The sequence below is a fragment of the Protomyctophum bolini genome, assembly GCF_963924005.1.
Source record: "Protomyctophum bolini genome assembly, chromosome: 11".
NCBI lineage: Eukaryota > Metazoa > Chordata > Actinopteri > Myctophiformes > Myctophidae > Protomyctophum > Protomyctophum bolini.
The window spans coordinates 12,514,410-12,533,745 of NC_137872.1; the positions used below are offsets into that span (position 1 = coordinate 12,514,410).

A 19,336-nucleotide genomic window follows, 5' to 3' on the forward strand; every position below is an offset into this window, starting at 1 on the left:
TATTGATTCAACATATTTTGCAATTTCATAGCATAATTCAAACCGTGCAACCGTGCACCCTGTCCGTCCCTAACCCAAGCCGTGCATATCCACGGCTTGCCAAGCCGTGGATATGATTATGCCATAATAATCATAATGCCATGATCTTGTTTTGTTTGCCCCGTTTATTTTGAAACCATTACACTCACACTGTTGAGTCAAAACTCAGAAATGGACCACAAATCTGGTCAGCATGACAACTCAGACCTCAGAAACTACATCTCCCATAATGCAGCAGCAAGATGGCTGCTCGTTACTTGATTAGGAGCACCTTAAAAGGAATGGAGGTTCAGGCATTCTCAAAAAACAAACTAATGCAAACCGCAAAGACTACTCAAGAGCTCTACCTCCAAAGATGCCAATGGTCGGTGATGTTTTGTTTTATTTACACTTGTGTATGCACTGCAGTACTGTTAGTTGTGGTTAAAATCAGGCTAATTATGAATAGTAGGTTAAACTGTTTCCAAGTGGGGAAGGAACACATTAACACTGCAGTATTGCCTTCATTTCTATTGACAAGTTTAAAAGTATAACTTTACAAAATAAAATGTTAAAATGATTTGAGAATTTGAAAGACTGCTAAAAATGTGGACAATTCATGTTAAAGGTTTAAAATGCCTTGTTCAATTAGAGCTGCTCTACAAGCTTAAAGTTCAGCTATTTTTCTTCACTTATTCAAGTTAAAATGCTAGATGTTTACTTAACTTTAATAATTTATCCAAGCTTAAAGGGTAAAGTAGTTTGAAATGTTTGATTTGTTTAAAATGTTGACTTTAATATGTTCATTTAAAAGACTCAATTCAGGCATTCATTGTTTAAGAATACTAATTGTTTAAAGGACATGCTTATTTAAGAATATTCAATGTTTAGAATGGTTAAAATAAGAATCATTGGATTGAGTTGGAAATTTGGAGTTGCGTCCTTTTATGTCATTTGGAGTGGAGCAGAGTTGACTTGACACACACTGTAACGGACCCCGAAATGGAGGAAAAGCTCATATTTTGAAAGGCTATGTGGGCAAACGGGAAGCTTGCTCACTCACCAGAGTCATACTGTCTGATAAAGAAAGCCCAGCATGCATCAGTCAGGGAGCAAATGTTTGTTCCTCATGTGCTCCACCATGATCTTTGAAAGCCAGCCTAAACCAACAGGATGAAATGGAACACCAAACAGATCAAGTGAGTGCAGACCAACAAAATAACAAATGGAATTGAAATGGAACTGCTGGATTTTAATTATATGATTTATTGGTTTTAGTGACTTTCCTGGAGAATTACATGGTTGAGTGACATCATGGTATTGGGACACCCGTTAACAAGTTAGCACCTAGCTGGAGAGGGAACAAGGTGAATTATTTTTATGGTTATTGGTTTGTGTCATATTGTTGTGAGATATTGTTTTATTGGTTTGTTTATATGGTATTATGGTTTGATATGAAACTTTGATTGGTTATTTGTAAACTTATTTGTTTATATGAATGCCTCACATTATTGGATATGTCTGCCTGTATTGATTATATGTTTGTGTCTTGTTTTTAGTTTTCACGTTGATCCATTAAAGAAACTTCACATCATCAGTCGGCCTTCAACCTCTTTGTCCAGCCTGGTTCGCTACACACACAACACAAACTCCTACCATAATATCAACCTGTTGCAGTCATCATCAATCACCATCGACAAACAACTACAAGTGAGTAAACAACAAGACGCCCAAGGCCCAAAGTGTGAGCACGTTGTTAAACCGTATATCTCTGGTGATAAAAGAAAGAAAGGCATATTGGCCCTACATTCAAGTTGAAATCTTTACTCTGATACGGACACAAGTATTGAAATTGGATCGATTGGAAGGATCTAACCATAATGGATGTGTCACGCTATTGAAGCTAATGAAATGAGCTATACCATACGGATGAATGAACGTGCAGAGCGCGACATTTAATGTGGATTGGAATGAATTGATGTCGCTATTAAGCAAGCTTTGTGCAACGCTAAGTTTGGAACTGGAAAATAAGCGCTGCTGTTGTATTCTAAATACGGACGTCACGTTTTACTGATGTCTGTAAATGAAGCGGATGAATTACTCCAGTATGAAAGAGGCCTGTCCGTGTGTTTGCTAATACAAAAACAGCTTAATTGATATAAGCATCAAAGCAATAGTTTAAGTACTTTTTATTAGCAAGTGCATTCCATAGCGCTGGACCACACATGGACATCATAAACCTGCGACGGGAACAGTTCATGTAAAAGATTATATGAAAGAAATAAAATATTTAACTGCTTTATATTTTAGTTATAGATGGCAAGTATAATGTTAATGAATATTTGTCTTAGCCAGAGATCCTTTTAAAATGTTTCTATTACTGTGAGTGATATGGTCAGCTTCTGATGTCTTTTTTTTGTAGATGTAGATGGAGATGACCGTAGATGCTGCTGGAACACTGAACCTGGTCTCCTGTGTGAACCACCCCATCATGGCTGCTAAGATGTCCATGTGGACATTATGAGTGTTTGTATAGAGAGAAGCATGGCTGAAGAGCTTTGCATATCAGTCGTTTCTTGCTGCTGCCAAAGTCAAATTGTGATATCTGTAGTGTTTAGTTCATGGCCGCTTATGAGATGTAGATATAAGTACACCTGACTGGTGGAATAGCCTTGTGATACATACTGGGTGTGCTCTTTGGTCGTTCACAAAACAAACAAACAAAAGCTGCACACAAATCAAGGGATGTCCTACAGTCAAACTCCTAATTGCCGATATCAACAGATACCGATATATATTATATGCAGGCTTTTTCCAGTGGTGGAAACATAACTCAAACTTTTTACTTAAATAAAAGTAGGCAATACTGCAATATAGAAATACTCCGTTACAATTCAACATGTACTTAAAATACCAAAAGTAATTATTAATAATTACTCATTATGCAAAATGTCTCATCTAAAATGATCTAATCTCTCATCTCAAGTTTTCAAATGTATAAAAATATTTTGAAAATAGCAGATCTACAAGCTCACATGTGTCTTATCGTATTGTGAGCTTGTAGATGTTTTTAATGTAAAAGAATAAATAAAGTAAAATTAAGGGTTAGGGTTATTAATTTTAATGCCTTTATCGGCCGATAATATCGGACATCCCTAACAAAAACATATATCAAACGTGTCAATACATTTCAAAGAATGCCACAAGTGGCACTAAAACTTCACCAATAAATAAAGAAACATCCACATGTTCCATAAATTATATTTATATGCCACAAAGGTTTGCCGAAAAAATGAAGAAATTACAAAAAATAAGTTTCTTAAACATCTTCTGCCGTATGTCCATAGAACTTCGGCTCTGTTGCAGCAAGCCAGTACAATGTGTCATTGTCTAGGTCACCTAAGCCACGATCACCATTCGGTGGCCGGTATTTGAGGCAAATGGTCATTACGTGTTCCACAGTCTGTAGTGGATCCTCGCATTCACAGTGGGCACTGTCCGAGATGTCCCACTTCTGCTTTGAGGGTTGTCCACTCCTTGCAGGGGAGGTGCTGGCAAAGAACTTATTTGGGGTCCTCGATGTATTCCACTGGTCCCTCTGTCTTGCCTTCACCCAGGATCCCTTGGAGGTGTTGTGTGGAGCAGTTCCCGGGCCTGTGTGGCAAAGGGGCACAGTGACTTGAGGCACGTGTGCTGTGGCAAAGGTCGCCGTGACTTGGTGTGTGTGTGTGTGTGTGTGTGTTGTGGCAAAGGGCACCGTGACTTGAGGCACGTGTGCTGTGGTGTCTCTCACGACCTTGTGGAGGAGATGGCTGGGATTCACTCAGCTGTGCCTTCCCGGTGAGGGCCAGCGTGGCTGCTTCTCGTCTGACCTCTGTTGGAGTGATTCCAGCGAGAACAGGCAGGCAGTTTGTTTGGGGTGGCCCATCCGGTGTTGAGGGCAGCATCCAGCTTCTTGACATGAGAGCTACGGCTCCAGACTGGGACACAGTACTCGGGTCGTCTGCATAGCCATACTTCATTGATGTTGTTGCAGGGAGGTCATGGATGTAGCTGTTAGTGTTGAACAGCAGTTACTGGTGTGGAACCGAAAAGCTTCACAAACATGTCAAAAAATTCTAGTTTTGAACCTTTTTAATCTAGTTTATTTTCAAATAAATTAGTTTTTACTGTTTTGTGAAGCAACTTTGGGTACCTTGAAAAGTGCTATATAAATTGTATGTATTATAAAAAAACAGACACACAGCAATTGTCGCCACACAGACATCACAAATTCCTATTGGCGGCAGCAACAAGTGAGTGATGTGCAAAGCCATTCATAGACATAACCACCATGTCTTCATTCCAGATGCTGCGAGGCTCAACCGGAGCCCCTACAGGTGGACATCTGCAGTTCTCGCTGTCCATGGATGAATCTGCATGGGGGGCTCTGAAGGCGGCTCAAAGTAAGAAACCACTTAGACTTTTCTATTACTGTGAGTGGTATGGTCGGCTTCTGTTTTAAATGTTCTATATACATTTTGTGTATGATGTGAAAGGACACAATGTACATATATCTGGCTCTTGGTCACTTAAATTAATCTTTCGTTCTTTCTTTCTTAGGGTGGATGGGTCGTGGTAGACGTCGTGGAAGGACAGAGATCCGTTCCAAAGCTTCCCTCCCGGGGGTTTCCTCTGAGGACTTCTGATGAGCTGTGAGTAGGAATATTTCTTGTTGGGATGGATATCTGTTGTACTGTTATGGTACGAAGTATAGCATGGCAGTATGATTCCTCCTAGTGGCACTGGTTGAATGTCTGTCAGCTCTCCAAGCTAATCAAAGTCTTAATGACACTTTTTTTAACCACTTCAACCCCAGCATCTCTATTCTGGGGGGAGCGTTCAGCCAAATTAGCAGATCTACAAGCTCACACCGCATTGCGACGTGTTGTGAGCTTGTAGATCTGCTATGTTTGGAAAATCAATTTGTGTAGAGTGAAATCGGAGCATATACCAAATGCTCTCTTTAAAGGTCTGTTTTATCAAATCTATAGAGGGTTTAAGTGGTTCTGAATATGCAGCTCAACAAAAGCTAATTTAGTCTTTATTTCTTTCTTTCTTAGGACGGAGATCTGTGTAGATGCCGGAGGACTTCGGACCTGGGCCTGCCCGGTGAGGAACCGCACAGTAAGAACCGGCCTTTCAAGATTATGAGGTTTCTTTTTACTGGGCGATTATTGTCGCTCAAATAAATTGCAATTAAATATTTAAGTGTGGCCCGGAAGGTTAGCTCAACTGTCTGGGCACCTATGCTGCCAAGCCAGCCGGACGGCGTGCTGCGGGTTCGACTCCCGACGGCCTTTGCCGCGTGTCTCTTCCCCCTTTCCTGTCTATACTGTTCACTATCAGTAAAGGCATAAAAACCAACATGGTTACGGCTACGGCTACGGCTCCAGACTGGGGCACAGTACTCAGCGGTGGGGAACACCAGAGCCTCGGTACCGGCTGGACGCCGTATCGGTGCGGCACAGGCGGTGGTCTTTCTCTTGACGCTGTCAGGTGTTGTTTAAAGGACGGTGTTCTGTCCAGCTTCACCGCAAGATATGATGGGGAGGAGTGGGACTGTAAAAATATACAAATGACACCACTGCTATCATCGAAGAGCACACCCTATGACCCTAATTGATCACGTCTAGGAATTTCAACAATTTAGGCAGTTCTCACATCCAGAGTGACTTACAGTAAGCAACAACACATTGTAATGCATCAAATTCATAAACAATTGTCATCAAGAATAAGAAGTATAGACTATTGGCAGCAACAACAAGGGAGTGATGTGCGAAGCTCTTTTCTATGAAGCCATTCATAGACGATAACGGCCATGTCTTTCTTCCAGATGTACTGCAGGTCTCTCCAGGAATCTGCATTCCTCTGAAGACGACTCAAAGTAAGACCCTGTTAGGCCTGTCAAAAAGAACCCTAACTGAAACGTTTATTACTGTAAGTGATATGTTTAGCTTCTGGTTAAATGTTCTCTATAAATAAAAGTTTTATGTATATATGTTGTGACAGGATAGAATATATATCTGGCTTTTGGTCACTCTAATCAATCTTTCTTTGTTAGGATGAAGATCGCGGTAGACGTCGCTGGAACGCGGCTGCTGGACAGGGAGTACACACACACGCACACACACACGCACACACACACACACACACACACACACACACAGAAAGGCTAATTTGGTGTGTGTTTTTTCTTTTCTTTGTTAGAATGGAGATATCGATAGACGATCTGATGTTCCCTGGACAGATCCGTTCCAAAGCCCCCCCCCCCCCCCCCCCCCGGGGGCTTCCTCAGAGGACTCTGATGAGCTGTGAGTAGGAATAGTTCTTGCTTGTTTCTGAGGATGGATAACTGCTTTTGTACTGTTATGGTAAAAAGAATGGCATCATTTACAGTAATCCAAATGTTTTAAATATTTTAGGATAAATCTAAATGACTCTGCACAATAGTTTGAGAGTCAATATCTCATATCATGAGCGTGCCTCTTGGTCTTTATAACAACTTGAATACAAATTACAAAAGATGTTGAGGACTGTACATGTGTTGATGCCTCCTAGTGGCACTCTGGTTGAATGTCTGTCAGCTTTCCAAGCTAATCAAAGTCTTTGACACTTTTGTTAACCACTTCAACCCCAGCATCCCTATTCCGTTCAGCAAAAATAGCAGATCTACAAGCTCACACTGCAACGTGTTGTGAGCTTGTAGAGCTAATGGTTTCTTTCTCTCTCAGGATGGAGATCATAGACACAGCTGGAAGCTGGAGCCTCTAGAGATGGAGATCTGCAGGTCTGTCCATGGATGGGAGGACGGAGGACGGAGATCTGGGTAGACGCTGGAGGACTTCGGACCTGGGCCTTCTCAGTGAGGAACTCAACGGTACGAACCGCTTTAGGGTTGGGGCTTTTTTAGGCTTCGTAAAAAGCCAATAATCGTCCGTTGCCGATAATTGGTCGATCCCTATTCTTAAACGTTACTGTAAGTGCATGTGTATGTTGTGACAGGACACGCACACACAGCAAAGCTAATTTCGGCTGTGTGTCTTTCGTTCTTTGTTAGAATGGAGATCTCAGCCGATGCCCGAGATCCGAAGCTTTCCCCCGGTGTTTCCGCTGAGGACTTCTGGGAGGCTCGGACGGAGCTAGAAGGTTCGGTAGACGCCACTGGAACCTGTTTAGGCCTGTCAGAATTTAAGGTTTTATAAACCATGGTGGACCCTCTTGTAAACAAGTGTAATACTTAATTGGGTCGTCCACTTACAGTTAACAGTCTTTGTATTGAGTTTCTGCTTGACATGTACTGTAATTCTGCAAACTGTTAATAAATATTTCAATCAATATTGTTTTATGAACAAAGTAGTAATGAGCATTTCTTTCTTTTCTTTAGGACGTTGCTGGTCTCCTGTGTGGCTCCATCTGGAGGTCACCAGGGTTCTGAGTCACTCAGATCCTGACTGGTAGTGGTGATATGTAGATGTGATCAATCAGGGCTCTAAACAATAAAATAATAAACTAATATAAATAACTAGATAATAATATAAATAAATGGATAAAACGAACGATAATAGAAATAGATTATAGTAAAATAAAAGTAAATTAAAATAGTAAAATAAAAGTAAATTAAAATTAGTAATACATAAAATAAAATTAATAGCATAGTAATGGATAAAATAAATATTTAATTAGTAATATATAAAATAAATTTATCAATATAGTAATGCATAAAATTAGTAATAACAGTAATACATAAAATAAATAAATGCATAAAAAATAAAATTAGTAATAACAGTAATACATAATACAAATACAATTTCTAATGCATGAAGTAAAATTAGTAATAACATAGTAATACATCAAATAAATACAATTAGTAATATAGTTTTACATAAAATTAGTAATAACATAGTAATATATAAAATACAATTACCGGTAATACATAAAATAAATTCAATTACTTTGTGTTATAGAATGACTTAAAAAAAATATCAATCACATCTACATATCACAACCAGGCTATATTGCCAGCAGGCAGGTGGACTGTAGACTCACTACAGCTGTCACAATGTGGTGTACTTTGTTTTGACCCAACTGGCCTCCAAGGAGAGGCGAGCATGGAGCCGGACATCTGATGATACACGAGACAAGACGCCATAGTGAAAAAAAATTGTAATAAAAGTAATATGTTTCATGTGGATTGTAATTTATGCATGATGCCATATATCTGTAAATCATTATTTTCTTGTTAATAAATTATTGCATTTATACCCGGGTGTCCGTTATGTGTCCATTACCCTTAGATCGCGCCGCCGCGGATATACTTATTTCCCAAATGGTCTAAAAATGAGTTATTTAGCATACTTTTACCAATGAATTAGCCTATACACAGACAACTACTGATTAGCCTATTTTGGACGATATGGGTCTTTTCTCGAGTCAGTGTGTTTAGTCTCACTATAGTCTGTGTAGATTACCCGGCGGTGTTGCTGCCCCTCCCGGGAGTCCCGGCTCATGGCTCTTCACAGACGGCACAGAGACAGCGGTCACTCCGCTGAACGTGTCGGTGTTGCTACAGTGGTGTGAACTGTGAACCGTGCGGGCACTGGTGGTGGTGCTGAGTTCTGACAGCCGAGTCACAGCTTCTTCTTCTGAATTACTTTATCTTTGCCTTGGAAAATACATTTTGCGTTTTGCTGTTTCCCAAAACAAACCAGCACGCACTACTGTTTGCTACAAAGCGACTGGAAGCGGACGAGGTTTACAGACATACCAATAGTAGCCAATCATATGCTGATTAGGCCAGTTGCTGTATAGCCTACCTACCCGATCACCAGGGAGCAACAACACACACACACACACACACACACACACACAATAGCCTTCTATATAATGCTGCGCACATATATTATATATATTTAAAAAAATACCCAGCATAATTTTTGGGAAGGCTAAGCCTTCCCTAGCCTTACACAACCCCGCCGCCTATGGGCACTGTACTGTAGGCATATAATACCTGGCTAGGTGAAAACAAAAGAAACCTGATTAGCATTTGAGTACTTTTAACACCTCTGAACAGCCGGCGGAGAGGTTCACATTTTCGGAAATTTTGCGACAGAGTCACAGAGGGTCAATAATTCCCAGAAAATCAGTAATGTTAATATAAAATGTCCACGAAAATCTTCATGGGGGCTAAAAGGGGCTATTTAATTCTTCATGGGGGCTACAGCCCCATAGCCCCCACAGACTCGACGTCGCTGACGAGGCCCCCTCAGTGGTTGAGGCCCTAGGCGACCGCCTAGTTCGCCTATGCCTAGAACCGGCCCTGCGTGTGGGGACAAAAGCTGTATAGGGTGGGATTGGCTGTTTGTTTTTGTGTTCCTTTCTTTTGCTGTTATGTGTTATTTTCATATGTTTTGTTTTCTTTATTTTATTTAATTCATGATGTTAACATGTTTTATTGTGATTTTTTGTCTTAAATAAAAAACAATTGATAACACAAAAAAAAAATAAGCTGTATATAGGAGGGGCTAGCGCCCCTGAAAAATGAAAGGACCTATTCCTCCGACCTTTACACCACTTAAGCCAATAAGTGGTGACTCGCTGGTCATGCAAAAATAGTGCAAGATATACTCTTTCAGGAGAAAAAGGACCTCACTTGTGGACTATTAATGTTTGCTTTAAGCACCCTCACTTGACACTTGATTTTTTTCCCTCTCTCTCTTTGGACATTTCTGCCTATATTACATTGGTTCACATCTCCCATGTGCTGTCTTACAGGACCTGAAGGAAAAGAAAGCCACCCATCATGTTTTCCCTGTCAGAGCTGGCCTCTCTGAATGAACGTCAGAGCAGTTCCAAGCTGTTGAAGCCCTGGTGGGAGGTGTTCATGGACTATCTGGTGGTTCTGATGCTGATGGTGTCCGTTCTGTCTGGTACAGTTCTGCTGTCCAGGGACAGAGTGGTCTGTCTCCCCCTACTGGACCCTCCCACCACCCCCACTGCAGCCACAAACCACAGTTTGTCCACTGAGAAACAAACCCCAAACTCTAATCCATCTGCAAAGGTTTCCTCTCGTGAACCCCCTCACGTCGGTAGCCACAGCCCACATCCTCCAGCCCAGGGTAGACGTACTCATCTAGTCTATCAACAGTACATATACATCAGCCAGGTACTGTGTGTGTGTGTGTGTGTGTGTGTGTGTGTGTGTGTGTGTGTGTGTGTGTGTGTGTGTGTGTGTGTGTGTGTGTGTGTGTGCGTGCGTGGCTCAAGCATTCTGGGTGATCATCTTGTGGATAGAGAGGCCAGTGTTTTGGCTCTGATGCCATTGGCATCAAAGTAGTGGTTGAACAATACAGAATAGGTTTCAACCACTTTCAAACTGGCATTCTTCTTTTGGGCATTCAGTTTGTAGATTGGCAATTTCCGTGCAACACTGTACAACAAAGTATAAAATAGGGCTTAAGTGGTAAAGACCAGACCACAATTGATTGATTGTTTGTTTGTTTGTGTTTTAAACGTCTGTCTCTCTAGGTGTGCTATCACGAGGCTTTGCCCTGGTACTCTCGTTTCTTCCCCTACATGGCCATGCTGCAGTCCCTGCTGCTTCTAGCCAGCGGCTCCTTCTGGTTCCACTTCCCTCTCACGTCTGCCCGCATCGAACACTTCCTGGCTATTTTAGCTAAGTGCTGTGAGTCGCCGTGGACGTCGCGCGCCCTGTCCCACGCTGCCCAGCAGGAGAACATGCATGCCAAGAAAGACGGAGAGGAAGAAGTAGAGGACAAGGCGGAGGAGATGGCGACACTTCAATCTGCACATCCTCCGACGCCATCGTCACCCTGGGTGCCGCGTGACCGACAGTCCAGCTGGGACTCGGGCACTGACAGTCCTCTTTTGAAGAGATCAGCATCCACCAGCGGCCCTCCTTCACCTTGCCCCTTAACGCTCTCTCGGAACCCGTCTCTGTCATCGGTGAACTCAGCCCCACAGGTCCCACACCTTAATGCATCCAAGGGCCTTCAATTGGCTCCCGGGGGCCCCAGGCGGGTCGTTAGCCTGGATAAGAGTGACGGGGAGCAGGCCAGGGCGCTGTTCGAGAGGGTCAGGAGGTTCCGCGCCCACTGTGAAAGCTCTGATGTCATTTACAAGGTGAGAGGTCACCCGGAGGTCATTCATAATCATCTTTTATAAAAATGGGCTTGAAGCAAACGTTTTTTAGCAGCAGTCCCTAACTTCCATGCCCTACTCGGGACTCGAAACTGGGTTCCCTGTGCGAGTGCCAACATTTCTACCTGTTGAGCTAATATATAGAAACATTGTAAGGGCAGATACATTTTTGTTTTGACCTTGCAATGCAATACCACTTTTTATTGTCAATCAGCAGAGGATACAGATTTCTCAATAGAAGAGCAAGTACACCAACTATTAGTAATATCAACATACTCTCCATCTGTACCCTACAGATTGGTCAAAATAAAAATGTTGTCCACTAAACTAAAGTAAACTGTTATTTGGTTTTTACATCACAATGAAGCAAATTTTTGTTGTTTTGTTTTGTTTTGTTGTAATAATCGTGCATTTTCCACCTGCATCATAAAGTAATCTGTCAAACTAGGGTTAGGGGTTAATGACTGGTATAGATTATTGTAAATGATATAATCATTATATACATAATTGGCCTGAATGATATGTGTGAAATGTTTTGCCTGACTCTCTCCGTTCAGGTGTACTTGGCTCAGACTATATTCAAGTTGCTCATGGTGACAGTGATCCTGGGCTACAGCACGCCTCTGCTGGACTCTGTGTCCTTCCATCACACGTGTTACCCTGAGGAGCACGCCCTCCTGGGATACGCCACCTTTGAGTGCACCCACGCCCTGGCTTCACTTCTGCACAAGCTTCTGGTCACATACTTGACTCTGGTGGGATTGTACGGCCTGTTGGACATTTACACGCTTAGCTGGATTCTGCACAGGTTAGAGCCCAGTGTATATGTCCATTTACAGTACATGCTTTACCACTTTAAACCATACGGAGTCCCCTGAGTCTCTATGCCTGCTATTCTTTTCCCCTCTACACCAAATCTGGTCACCAGAAATAGCAGACGCTATAGGGTTCAAGTTGTTAATATATTTTGGTAGTATAGTACCGGTAATTCATCTGTGTGTCTGTTTGTCTGTGAACAGCTAATCTCCGGCACCGTTGGCCCGATTGCAGCGAAACTGTACAAGCACACTCCCTGTGCACTAGAGCAGAACCTATGTGCTGAATCTTTCAGATCGGTCTGTTATAGCGCCACCAGGAGGCAGACTTTTGCAAAACACTTTTTTTATATTACTCCTACAGATGTTTTCCACACATCAGCAAATCGGTACAGTTTCTCTATAGTCATGTGATCAACACTAATCTGTCAGATTTTCCATATTCCATTCTAATTGGCTAAGATTCGCTTCCAAAATACCTTCATCATGAACGCAGCATGCAATTTCCGTGAAATCTTGCGCGCACATTCCCACTAGGCTGAGAAAGAAATGCCACTTGATTTTTTTTATCAGCCTCATGGTGGCATAACAAATTGTTTGATATTACCTTTGAAAGTTTGCAGGATTGGTCCGTTTTCAACATAATGCCCAAAATCATGAACGCAGCGTGCAATTTCCGATTTTGCAAGCACATTCCCACTAGGCCGAGGACGAAATGCCACCCTTTTCACATTGGCCTGTTATAGTGTCACCAGCAGGTCCATTTTTACTAAAAGCATTTTTGTCAGTAAAAGTCCTAGGAAGAAATGCCACCGTTTTCAAGACCTATGCTCCGAGGAGCATTTTTTGTAATGTTTTGCTATTTCTTGGCAGTTTGTTTTATTTTCTTCTATAACAATAAAATGGGGAAGCCAAGTTCAAACTAAGTAGTTAAAGCATATAATAATGGCTGGGTGGTGTATGTGCATATTTGTATCTAACATGTGTACAGAATATGACATTGATTCGATCAGCATGATATTATAGTTGTGTTGTTTGTGTGCCCCGCTCAGTTCTCTACGACAGTATTCCTTTCATGCGCTGAAAGAACCGTGCTCCCTGGGAGACGTACCTGACCTCAGCAACGACCTGGCCTTCCTCTCGCACATGGCCGACCAGTACGACCCTCTCCTGGCACAGCGTTTGTCTGTCTTTCTGTCCCCCGTCAGCGAGACCAGACTGCTGGAGGAGAACCTGGAGAGGCGCTTCGGAGTGGAGAGGTTGCGTTCCATGACCAGCGTGGATGCAGAGGGCCTGTGCAGGCTGCAGCTGGTCGCTCTGCCTCGCCTCCCCCCAGCCCTCTACACCCTCAGCCAGCTGCACGTCCTCAAACTGGAGCTCATCGCCGACGCCAAACTCACCGCACAGGTCGCCAACATGACCTCACTCAGGTGAGTCGGTTCAGACCAAAATCAAAGAATTTCACTCATTTGTATGTAAGATTCAACAAAGTTTTACCTTATAATGTCTGCAGAGGAGGAAAGAGTTGATTATTTTCTTTCTGATGATTATTATCTGGTCATTATTTTTCATTGCTGAAATTACATTAGTCCCTTCCTTTCACTTACTTAGGGGTTGCCAGTTTTGCCCGATCATATTGTGAATTTAACATTGAAACTTCCCTTTACACACATCCAATGTACTGTAAGATTCATGCCTGTCATTCCAACAGGGAGCTTCATCTTTACCATTGCAGTGCAGCTGTGGAGCCAGGTGCCCTTGGATTCCTCCAGGAGCGCCTAGAGGTCCTCCATCTGACCTTCACCCAGGCCGCAGAGATCCCCGGCTGGGTCTACTCCCTCCGTGCATTACATGAGCTCCACCTTACTGGCCGCCTTGGCTACGAGGGTGGGGTGGGCCGTGGCTGGGCGCTGGGGAGCCTCCGCCACCTTCGCCACCTCCGTGTGCTGGTGCTTCGGGGCATGTTGCAGCGGGTCCCTGGAGAACTGTGTGAGGTGACAGGCAGCCTTGTGAGGTTGGAGATCCACAACGAGGGCACCAGGCTGCTGGTGTTGACGGGGCTGAGACGCATGACCAGCCTGACAGAGCTGCAGCTACAGGGCTGCCAACTGGAGCGTCTTCCCTCTGCCCTGCTGGCTCTCACGAACCTACGCACGCTTGATCTGCAGCACAATAACTTGAGAACTCTGGAGGAGCTGCTGAGCCTGGCTCATCTCCGCCGTCTTTCATGCCTCAGGCTTGCCTACAACCATGTGCTGGCCCTGCCTGCCAGCGTTGGGGTACTGCGATCCCTGGAATTCTTAGATCTGGCCGACAACCAGCTCCAGAACCTGCCCTCCGCTCTCTTCAGTCTCCACCGCCTTCGCAGGCTCCTACTGGCCGGCAATCTGCTGCAAGTGCTGCCAGCCGAGGTGAAGGCATTGCAAATGCTCACAGAGTTGGACGTCAGCAGGAACAGGCTGGACAATCTTCCCCCAGAGCTCTTCAGTGGCTGCTTGGAGCTGCGCAGCCTGAATGTGGCACACAACTCCCTGGGATCTCTACCTCCCGGGATTGGTGCTTTGAGCCACCTATCTCAGCTGGACCTACGTTGCAACAGCCTGGAGGAGCTACCAGCGGAGCTCAGCTGCTGTCCAGGCTTGCATGGAAGTGGCCTGTTGGTTGAAGACTGGCTGGTTCACTCTTTGCCACGCCAGGTGAGGGACTTCCTGAGCCAGCCCAGCTCCCCTTCTGGTAAATCATCAGAAATACACTCTCGTCCAGAGTCGGACAGTTTCCCTTACCTCACACCTGCACAGTGGTGCTTCGCGTCTGCCTTGGAATCCCGGATATAGAGCTATAAATGCTTACTGAAGAATCTTGTTCTATTGTCAGTAGGACATCTGACATATTTAATGACGCTGCCAATTAAGTTCTGTGTCAATGAGAGCTTGCTCTCAGCGTTGCTGGAGTTCTCAGAAATCTCTTGTGGAGATTTGGATTAAAGTTTAAAAGCAAAGATGCCCTTTTCACTTAGTGAAATTAAGTTAGTGTAATCTAATTTAACCAATTTCAATAGTACAATCGAACATCGTTTAACATGGTTTAGCGTTTATTTAGAAAAGAGGTGGAACATGAGAAGGAATGATGCATAGGAATGAGATGCATTGAATGAAATGATGCATTGGAATGATGCATTAAATGGAATGATGCATGGGGGTGAGATGCATGGCCTCGACTGTTCGTATGGGATGAGGGGGAGAGGAGGAGGATGTTAGGTTGGGGAGAGGGGAAGGGTAGGGGGTGTGAGGATGTAGGAGGATCCGAGGGGCCGGGTGGATGAGTGAAAGGAGGGGGGTGGGGAGGGGGGGTGAGGATGAGAAGGATGTGTTGGAGCTACAGAGGGGAGCTTGAGGGAGTGAAGGGGGAGAGGATGATAGTGAAGGCTAGGCCCCTGGGGGGAAGTGAAGGATGAGGGCGTGGCCCTGAAGGGGGGGGGGGGGGGGGTCAAAGGCCCAGTTCCGGGGGGTAGGATACCCTGAGTATTTGGCATGGGGTGTCTGAGTAGCAGGCGTCCTTCTGGTCGTGTGAGGACACGCCCCCAATCCGAGACCCCCGTCTGGAACCTGAAACTGGAGAACGAGAGTTAGTAAGAGAAGCGGGAGGGAGGGAGGGGTACGAGATACGATGCACGAATGGCTGGCGAAACAGGCTGGCATATATACTCTTCCCTTAATGCAGCGAGGGCGTCGATAGGGTGGAGAGCTGACAGTTGCCATGGCAGTGAGGTCTCGGTGAGTGGTGAGGGTGGAGCTGGCATCGGTAACCATGGCAGGTAAATGGTGGAGTTGATTGAGCTCGATACCTGAGGCTAGGGATAGAGTTAGCATGGCATGGTGGTGGAGGAGGCCAACGATCTTAGCTTGTAAGCGTGGTCTTCCTCCTGAACATATGTTGTACCAACTCCATTTAATGTTAACATAGCTGTATAAAAGCACTATTAGTATGAGGATTTTAATATAATAAATTTTATATTTACTTCTATAATTCTTTTAAGAAAGTATAATTCTTTAAGAAAGTAGAGCATATTATTAACTGTTTGTTTAGGCTTTTATTGACATGTGGCTTGGAATTGAAATTGAAGTTGGCTTCAGTGAAGTTTTTGAAGCCTCACAACATCCCTGTGCTGTTAAAGTAATATGCTTATGTTAGCCTATGAAAAACAAACTTGAGTAAGCAGCCTGGACTACATTTGCTGGCACACTGCTGAGGAGTTAGAGAGAGCCTAAAGAGAGACCTTGATTCTCAAAAAAGCTGACTCAGATACCAAAACAGGCTTTTGAAGAGGACTGTTTTAAGACTGCATGAATGGCGTGGCGGTCTTCCTTCACTGGATTGAACTTTGAGAAGCTGTGCTTTTATCTTAAATGCGGCAGCTCAGAGATACAACATGTTCATTGCTCTACCAGCTTCTTGTATTTTCCAAATATTAAGGTAATTTCAGAAGCATTTGCGATGGTCTCACTCCTTAATAATATGAGAGGCTATAGTCTGTAGTATAGAGTCTATACTACAGACTATAGAGGAGAAGTCTCATACTGCACATCTATATGTCTACACAGACTGCAGCTTTATGTTAAATGTCAAGCCCAAAGGAAGCATATCAATTTACAATTGTAATGGTTTGTTCCACAAATTGTATATGAAAATAACATGCTTTTAATAAATAAAAATGTCTTCGAAAGATTTCCTCCTACACTACAACAATTAAGAGCCTTATATTTATATAATATAAATATTTCTTTGATGTCTGAAGAATTTCTTTTAAGGATGGCTGTTGGTCAGTTGGATGATTGTCGTCTAAGATTTAACTCCCAAATAACATATCTCGACACTTTCGCAGAAACTTGCCGAGCACACCCATTCCTTGGAGGAGGGGAAGTCTACTCTCTCCTCATCTATCCACACTTCCTTTCAAAGTCTAATGCAGATTCAATGGAAAGAAGTTCCTAAAGCGTCTGATCAGCCACAAGCACCAGGCCTTTAACACCTGGCATATAATCTGTGCCAGGTGGTTACTCTGCATTATGCATGAGAGAGACAGAGAGACAAAGGTGAAACGAGCTGTTCAAAACCCGTGATACCCGCATTGTCAGAGTACCCATTGTTTGTAACGGTCTGAATGTGTCCCTGCTGTGAGCAATGATTACAATGCATGCAGAGTCAGACCATCCAGTTTTGATTTCGTCAACAAAAAATATGACGAAAAAATGTCGTCGACTGTACGTTTTTCACTGAAGAAAAAACAAAGCTATGATGAGTTGATGACTAAAACTAAAATCTATTGACAATTTCGTCAATAATACAAACTATAGGCCTACTAAAATGTTATGGGGAGACTAGTGGAGAAGAGATCCAGCAGAACTAAAAGACAATTAATTTTATGCTGTCGTAATGGCTGAGTAAACTTGGTTGCATTGCTGAAAATAGGCGATCTACAAGCTCACAACAAGGAAATAGCAGATCTATAAGCTCACGTGTTGCGCTGCGAAGCGTTGTGAGCTTGTAGATCGGCTATTTTCAGCAATGCAACCAAGTTTACTCAGCCATTACGACGCCATCAAGGCCTGCCAAAATACATTTTAGTCAACTGTAGATTTAGTCGACTAAAATCGTATGTTATTTAGTCGCCTAAACTACACTAAAACATTTCAGATGACTAAAATATGACCAAAACTAAATTCAATTGTATTCAAAAGACTGACTAAAACTAAATCAGAATTTACTGTGAAAATCAAGACAGCAAAGGAGGCCTCAGGTTCTCAACCTGTGGGTCATTTTGGGGGAGTCCCCATGCAGATAAAGAAAATAATGAAAAAAGACCATTACTGGCTGCATCAACAAACTATACTATAAAAACTGGTCAAACATTGCTTGTAGATCTGCTATTTGTGATATTTGATATAGCCTATCACAAATTAACAATTCTATTGTTGATTTGATGGAAAATGAAAATGTCATCATCTATATTATATTCCATCATCAATGAATAGATAGATCCCGCTTCTTCTTCCAACTGCGTCAACCTACAGAGATAGACAGGCTACTTCGGTGTCCAATCACGATTGTCTCGCAAACAAGGAAGCTTGAGAAGGAAAGAGATGGTCACAGTCAAATACACACAGTCAATGGAGTCTATGGCAATGATTACCGCAATATTGGAATACAGAGATATTTAGCATTGATTAAAAGTAAGAATTCATAAATGGAGAAAAAAGGAAATAATATACTGTGTATGAATTGAATTGTGAGTCTGTCCAGCACCTCAGTGAGGTGCATAAAGTTCATGGAAGGCCAAAACAAACTTATTATGGAATACTGTAATTAAGTAATTGTTCATTTTTATTGACTGTCCACGACTCCACGTCAAACGGTGAATATCACTCAGCAGTCAAAGGGCTTTTATTGCAGATGATTAAAGTACAGTGTCCTTTTGATAATTATGCTTTTATATTGTTCATGCAGTATCTTATGCAGTATCTGTCCAACAGCAACACAGTTCCCTAAAAGATGATCGTCCATGCCAACTTCAATTCACTGCAATAAAAGTCTTTCTTCACACACACACACACACACACACACACACACACACACACACACACACACACACACACACACACACACACATATATATATATATAAACAGTCATATCTAGTCAAACCTCCTCTTGTTTGAGGCCTTTTACCAAGATCTGGATAATCTGGACTGGAGTATATGGTCTGATGAGCTCAAGAGCCCACTAGTTGAAGAAGGATGGCTCAAAACCAAATTTACATCAGTACTAAACAACATGACTCCTCAGAGCCATGGATGAATTCGGATATACTGACTGCAATGAAAGCCAGAGACAAAAAATGCTCTGAACTTCTAAAATGCAAGTCCAAGCTAGCCAAGCGCTTCAACACTGCGACAGTGATCTCCAAACCCAACTGGGCATCCTAAAAACCCAACAAAACAAGCTAAGAAACATTGTAACTGCCATTGTGACCAAATCATTATGTATTATGGAATACTGTAATCAAGTAATTGTTCATTTTTATTGACTGTCCACGTCAGACGGTGAATATCAGCAGTCAAATGGCTTTTATTGCAGATGATTAAAGTACAGTGTCCTTTAGATAATTATGCTTTTATATTATTTATGCTTATGCAGTATCTGTCCAACAGCAACACAGTTCCCTAAAAGATGATCGTCCGTGCCAACTTCAATTCACTGCAATAAAAGTCTTGCTTCACTGCCGTCCTTTGACCACTGATATTCACA

The 19,336-nt window shown here is 42.9% G+C and overlaps 2 protein-coding genes across 3 annotated transcripts; both read left to right on the forward strand.

Moving 5' to 3' along the window:
• Window positions 1-3,733: 3,733 nt before the first annotated feature.
• On the forward strand, window positions 3,734-7,206 carry LOC308323528 (uncharacterized protein). Of its 2 annotated transcripts, none has more exons than XM_080775257.1 (7): window positions 3,734-4,463; window positions 4,622-4,712; window positions 5,121-5,184; window positions 5,894-5,944; window positions 6,122-6,371; window positions 6,792-6,937; window positions 7,118-7,206. In XM_080775257.1, exons 1-4 carry the CDS (start codon window positions 4,352-4,354, stop codon window positions 5,930-5,932), a joined length of 306 nt encoding a protein of 101 aa, XP_080631383.1. In that variant the 5' UTR covers window positions 3,734-4,351; the 3' UTR covers window positions 5,933-5,944; window positions 6,122-6,371; window positions 6,792-6,937; window positions 7,118-7,206. The 2 variants fall into 2 exon arrangements, with proteins under 2 accessions (XP_080631383.1, XP_080631384.1); XM_080775258.1 differs by having other exon boundaries at window positions 5,121-5,169.
• Window positions 7,207-7,944: 738 nt separating this feature from the next.
• On the forward strand, window positions 7,945-14,866 carry LOC308323880 (volume-regulated anion channel subunit LRRC8D; the record flags this gene model as incomplete). The annotated part of the gene is made up of 6 exons (XM_080775736.1): window positions 7,945-8,223; window positions 9,832-10,222; window positions 10,585-11,199; window positions 11,775-12,025; window positions 13,085-13,462; window positions 13,744-14,866. The coding sequence occupies exons 2-6, from the start codon at window positions 9,860-9,862 to the stop codon at window positions 14,864-14,866; spliced, it is 2,730 nt and encodes a 909-aa protein (XP_080631862.1). The 5' UTR covers window positions 7,945-8,223; window positions 9,832-9,859.
• Window positions 14,867-19,336: the final 4,470 nt, after the last annotated feature.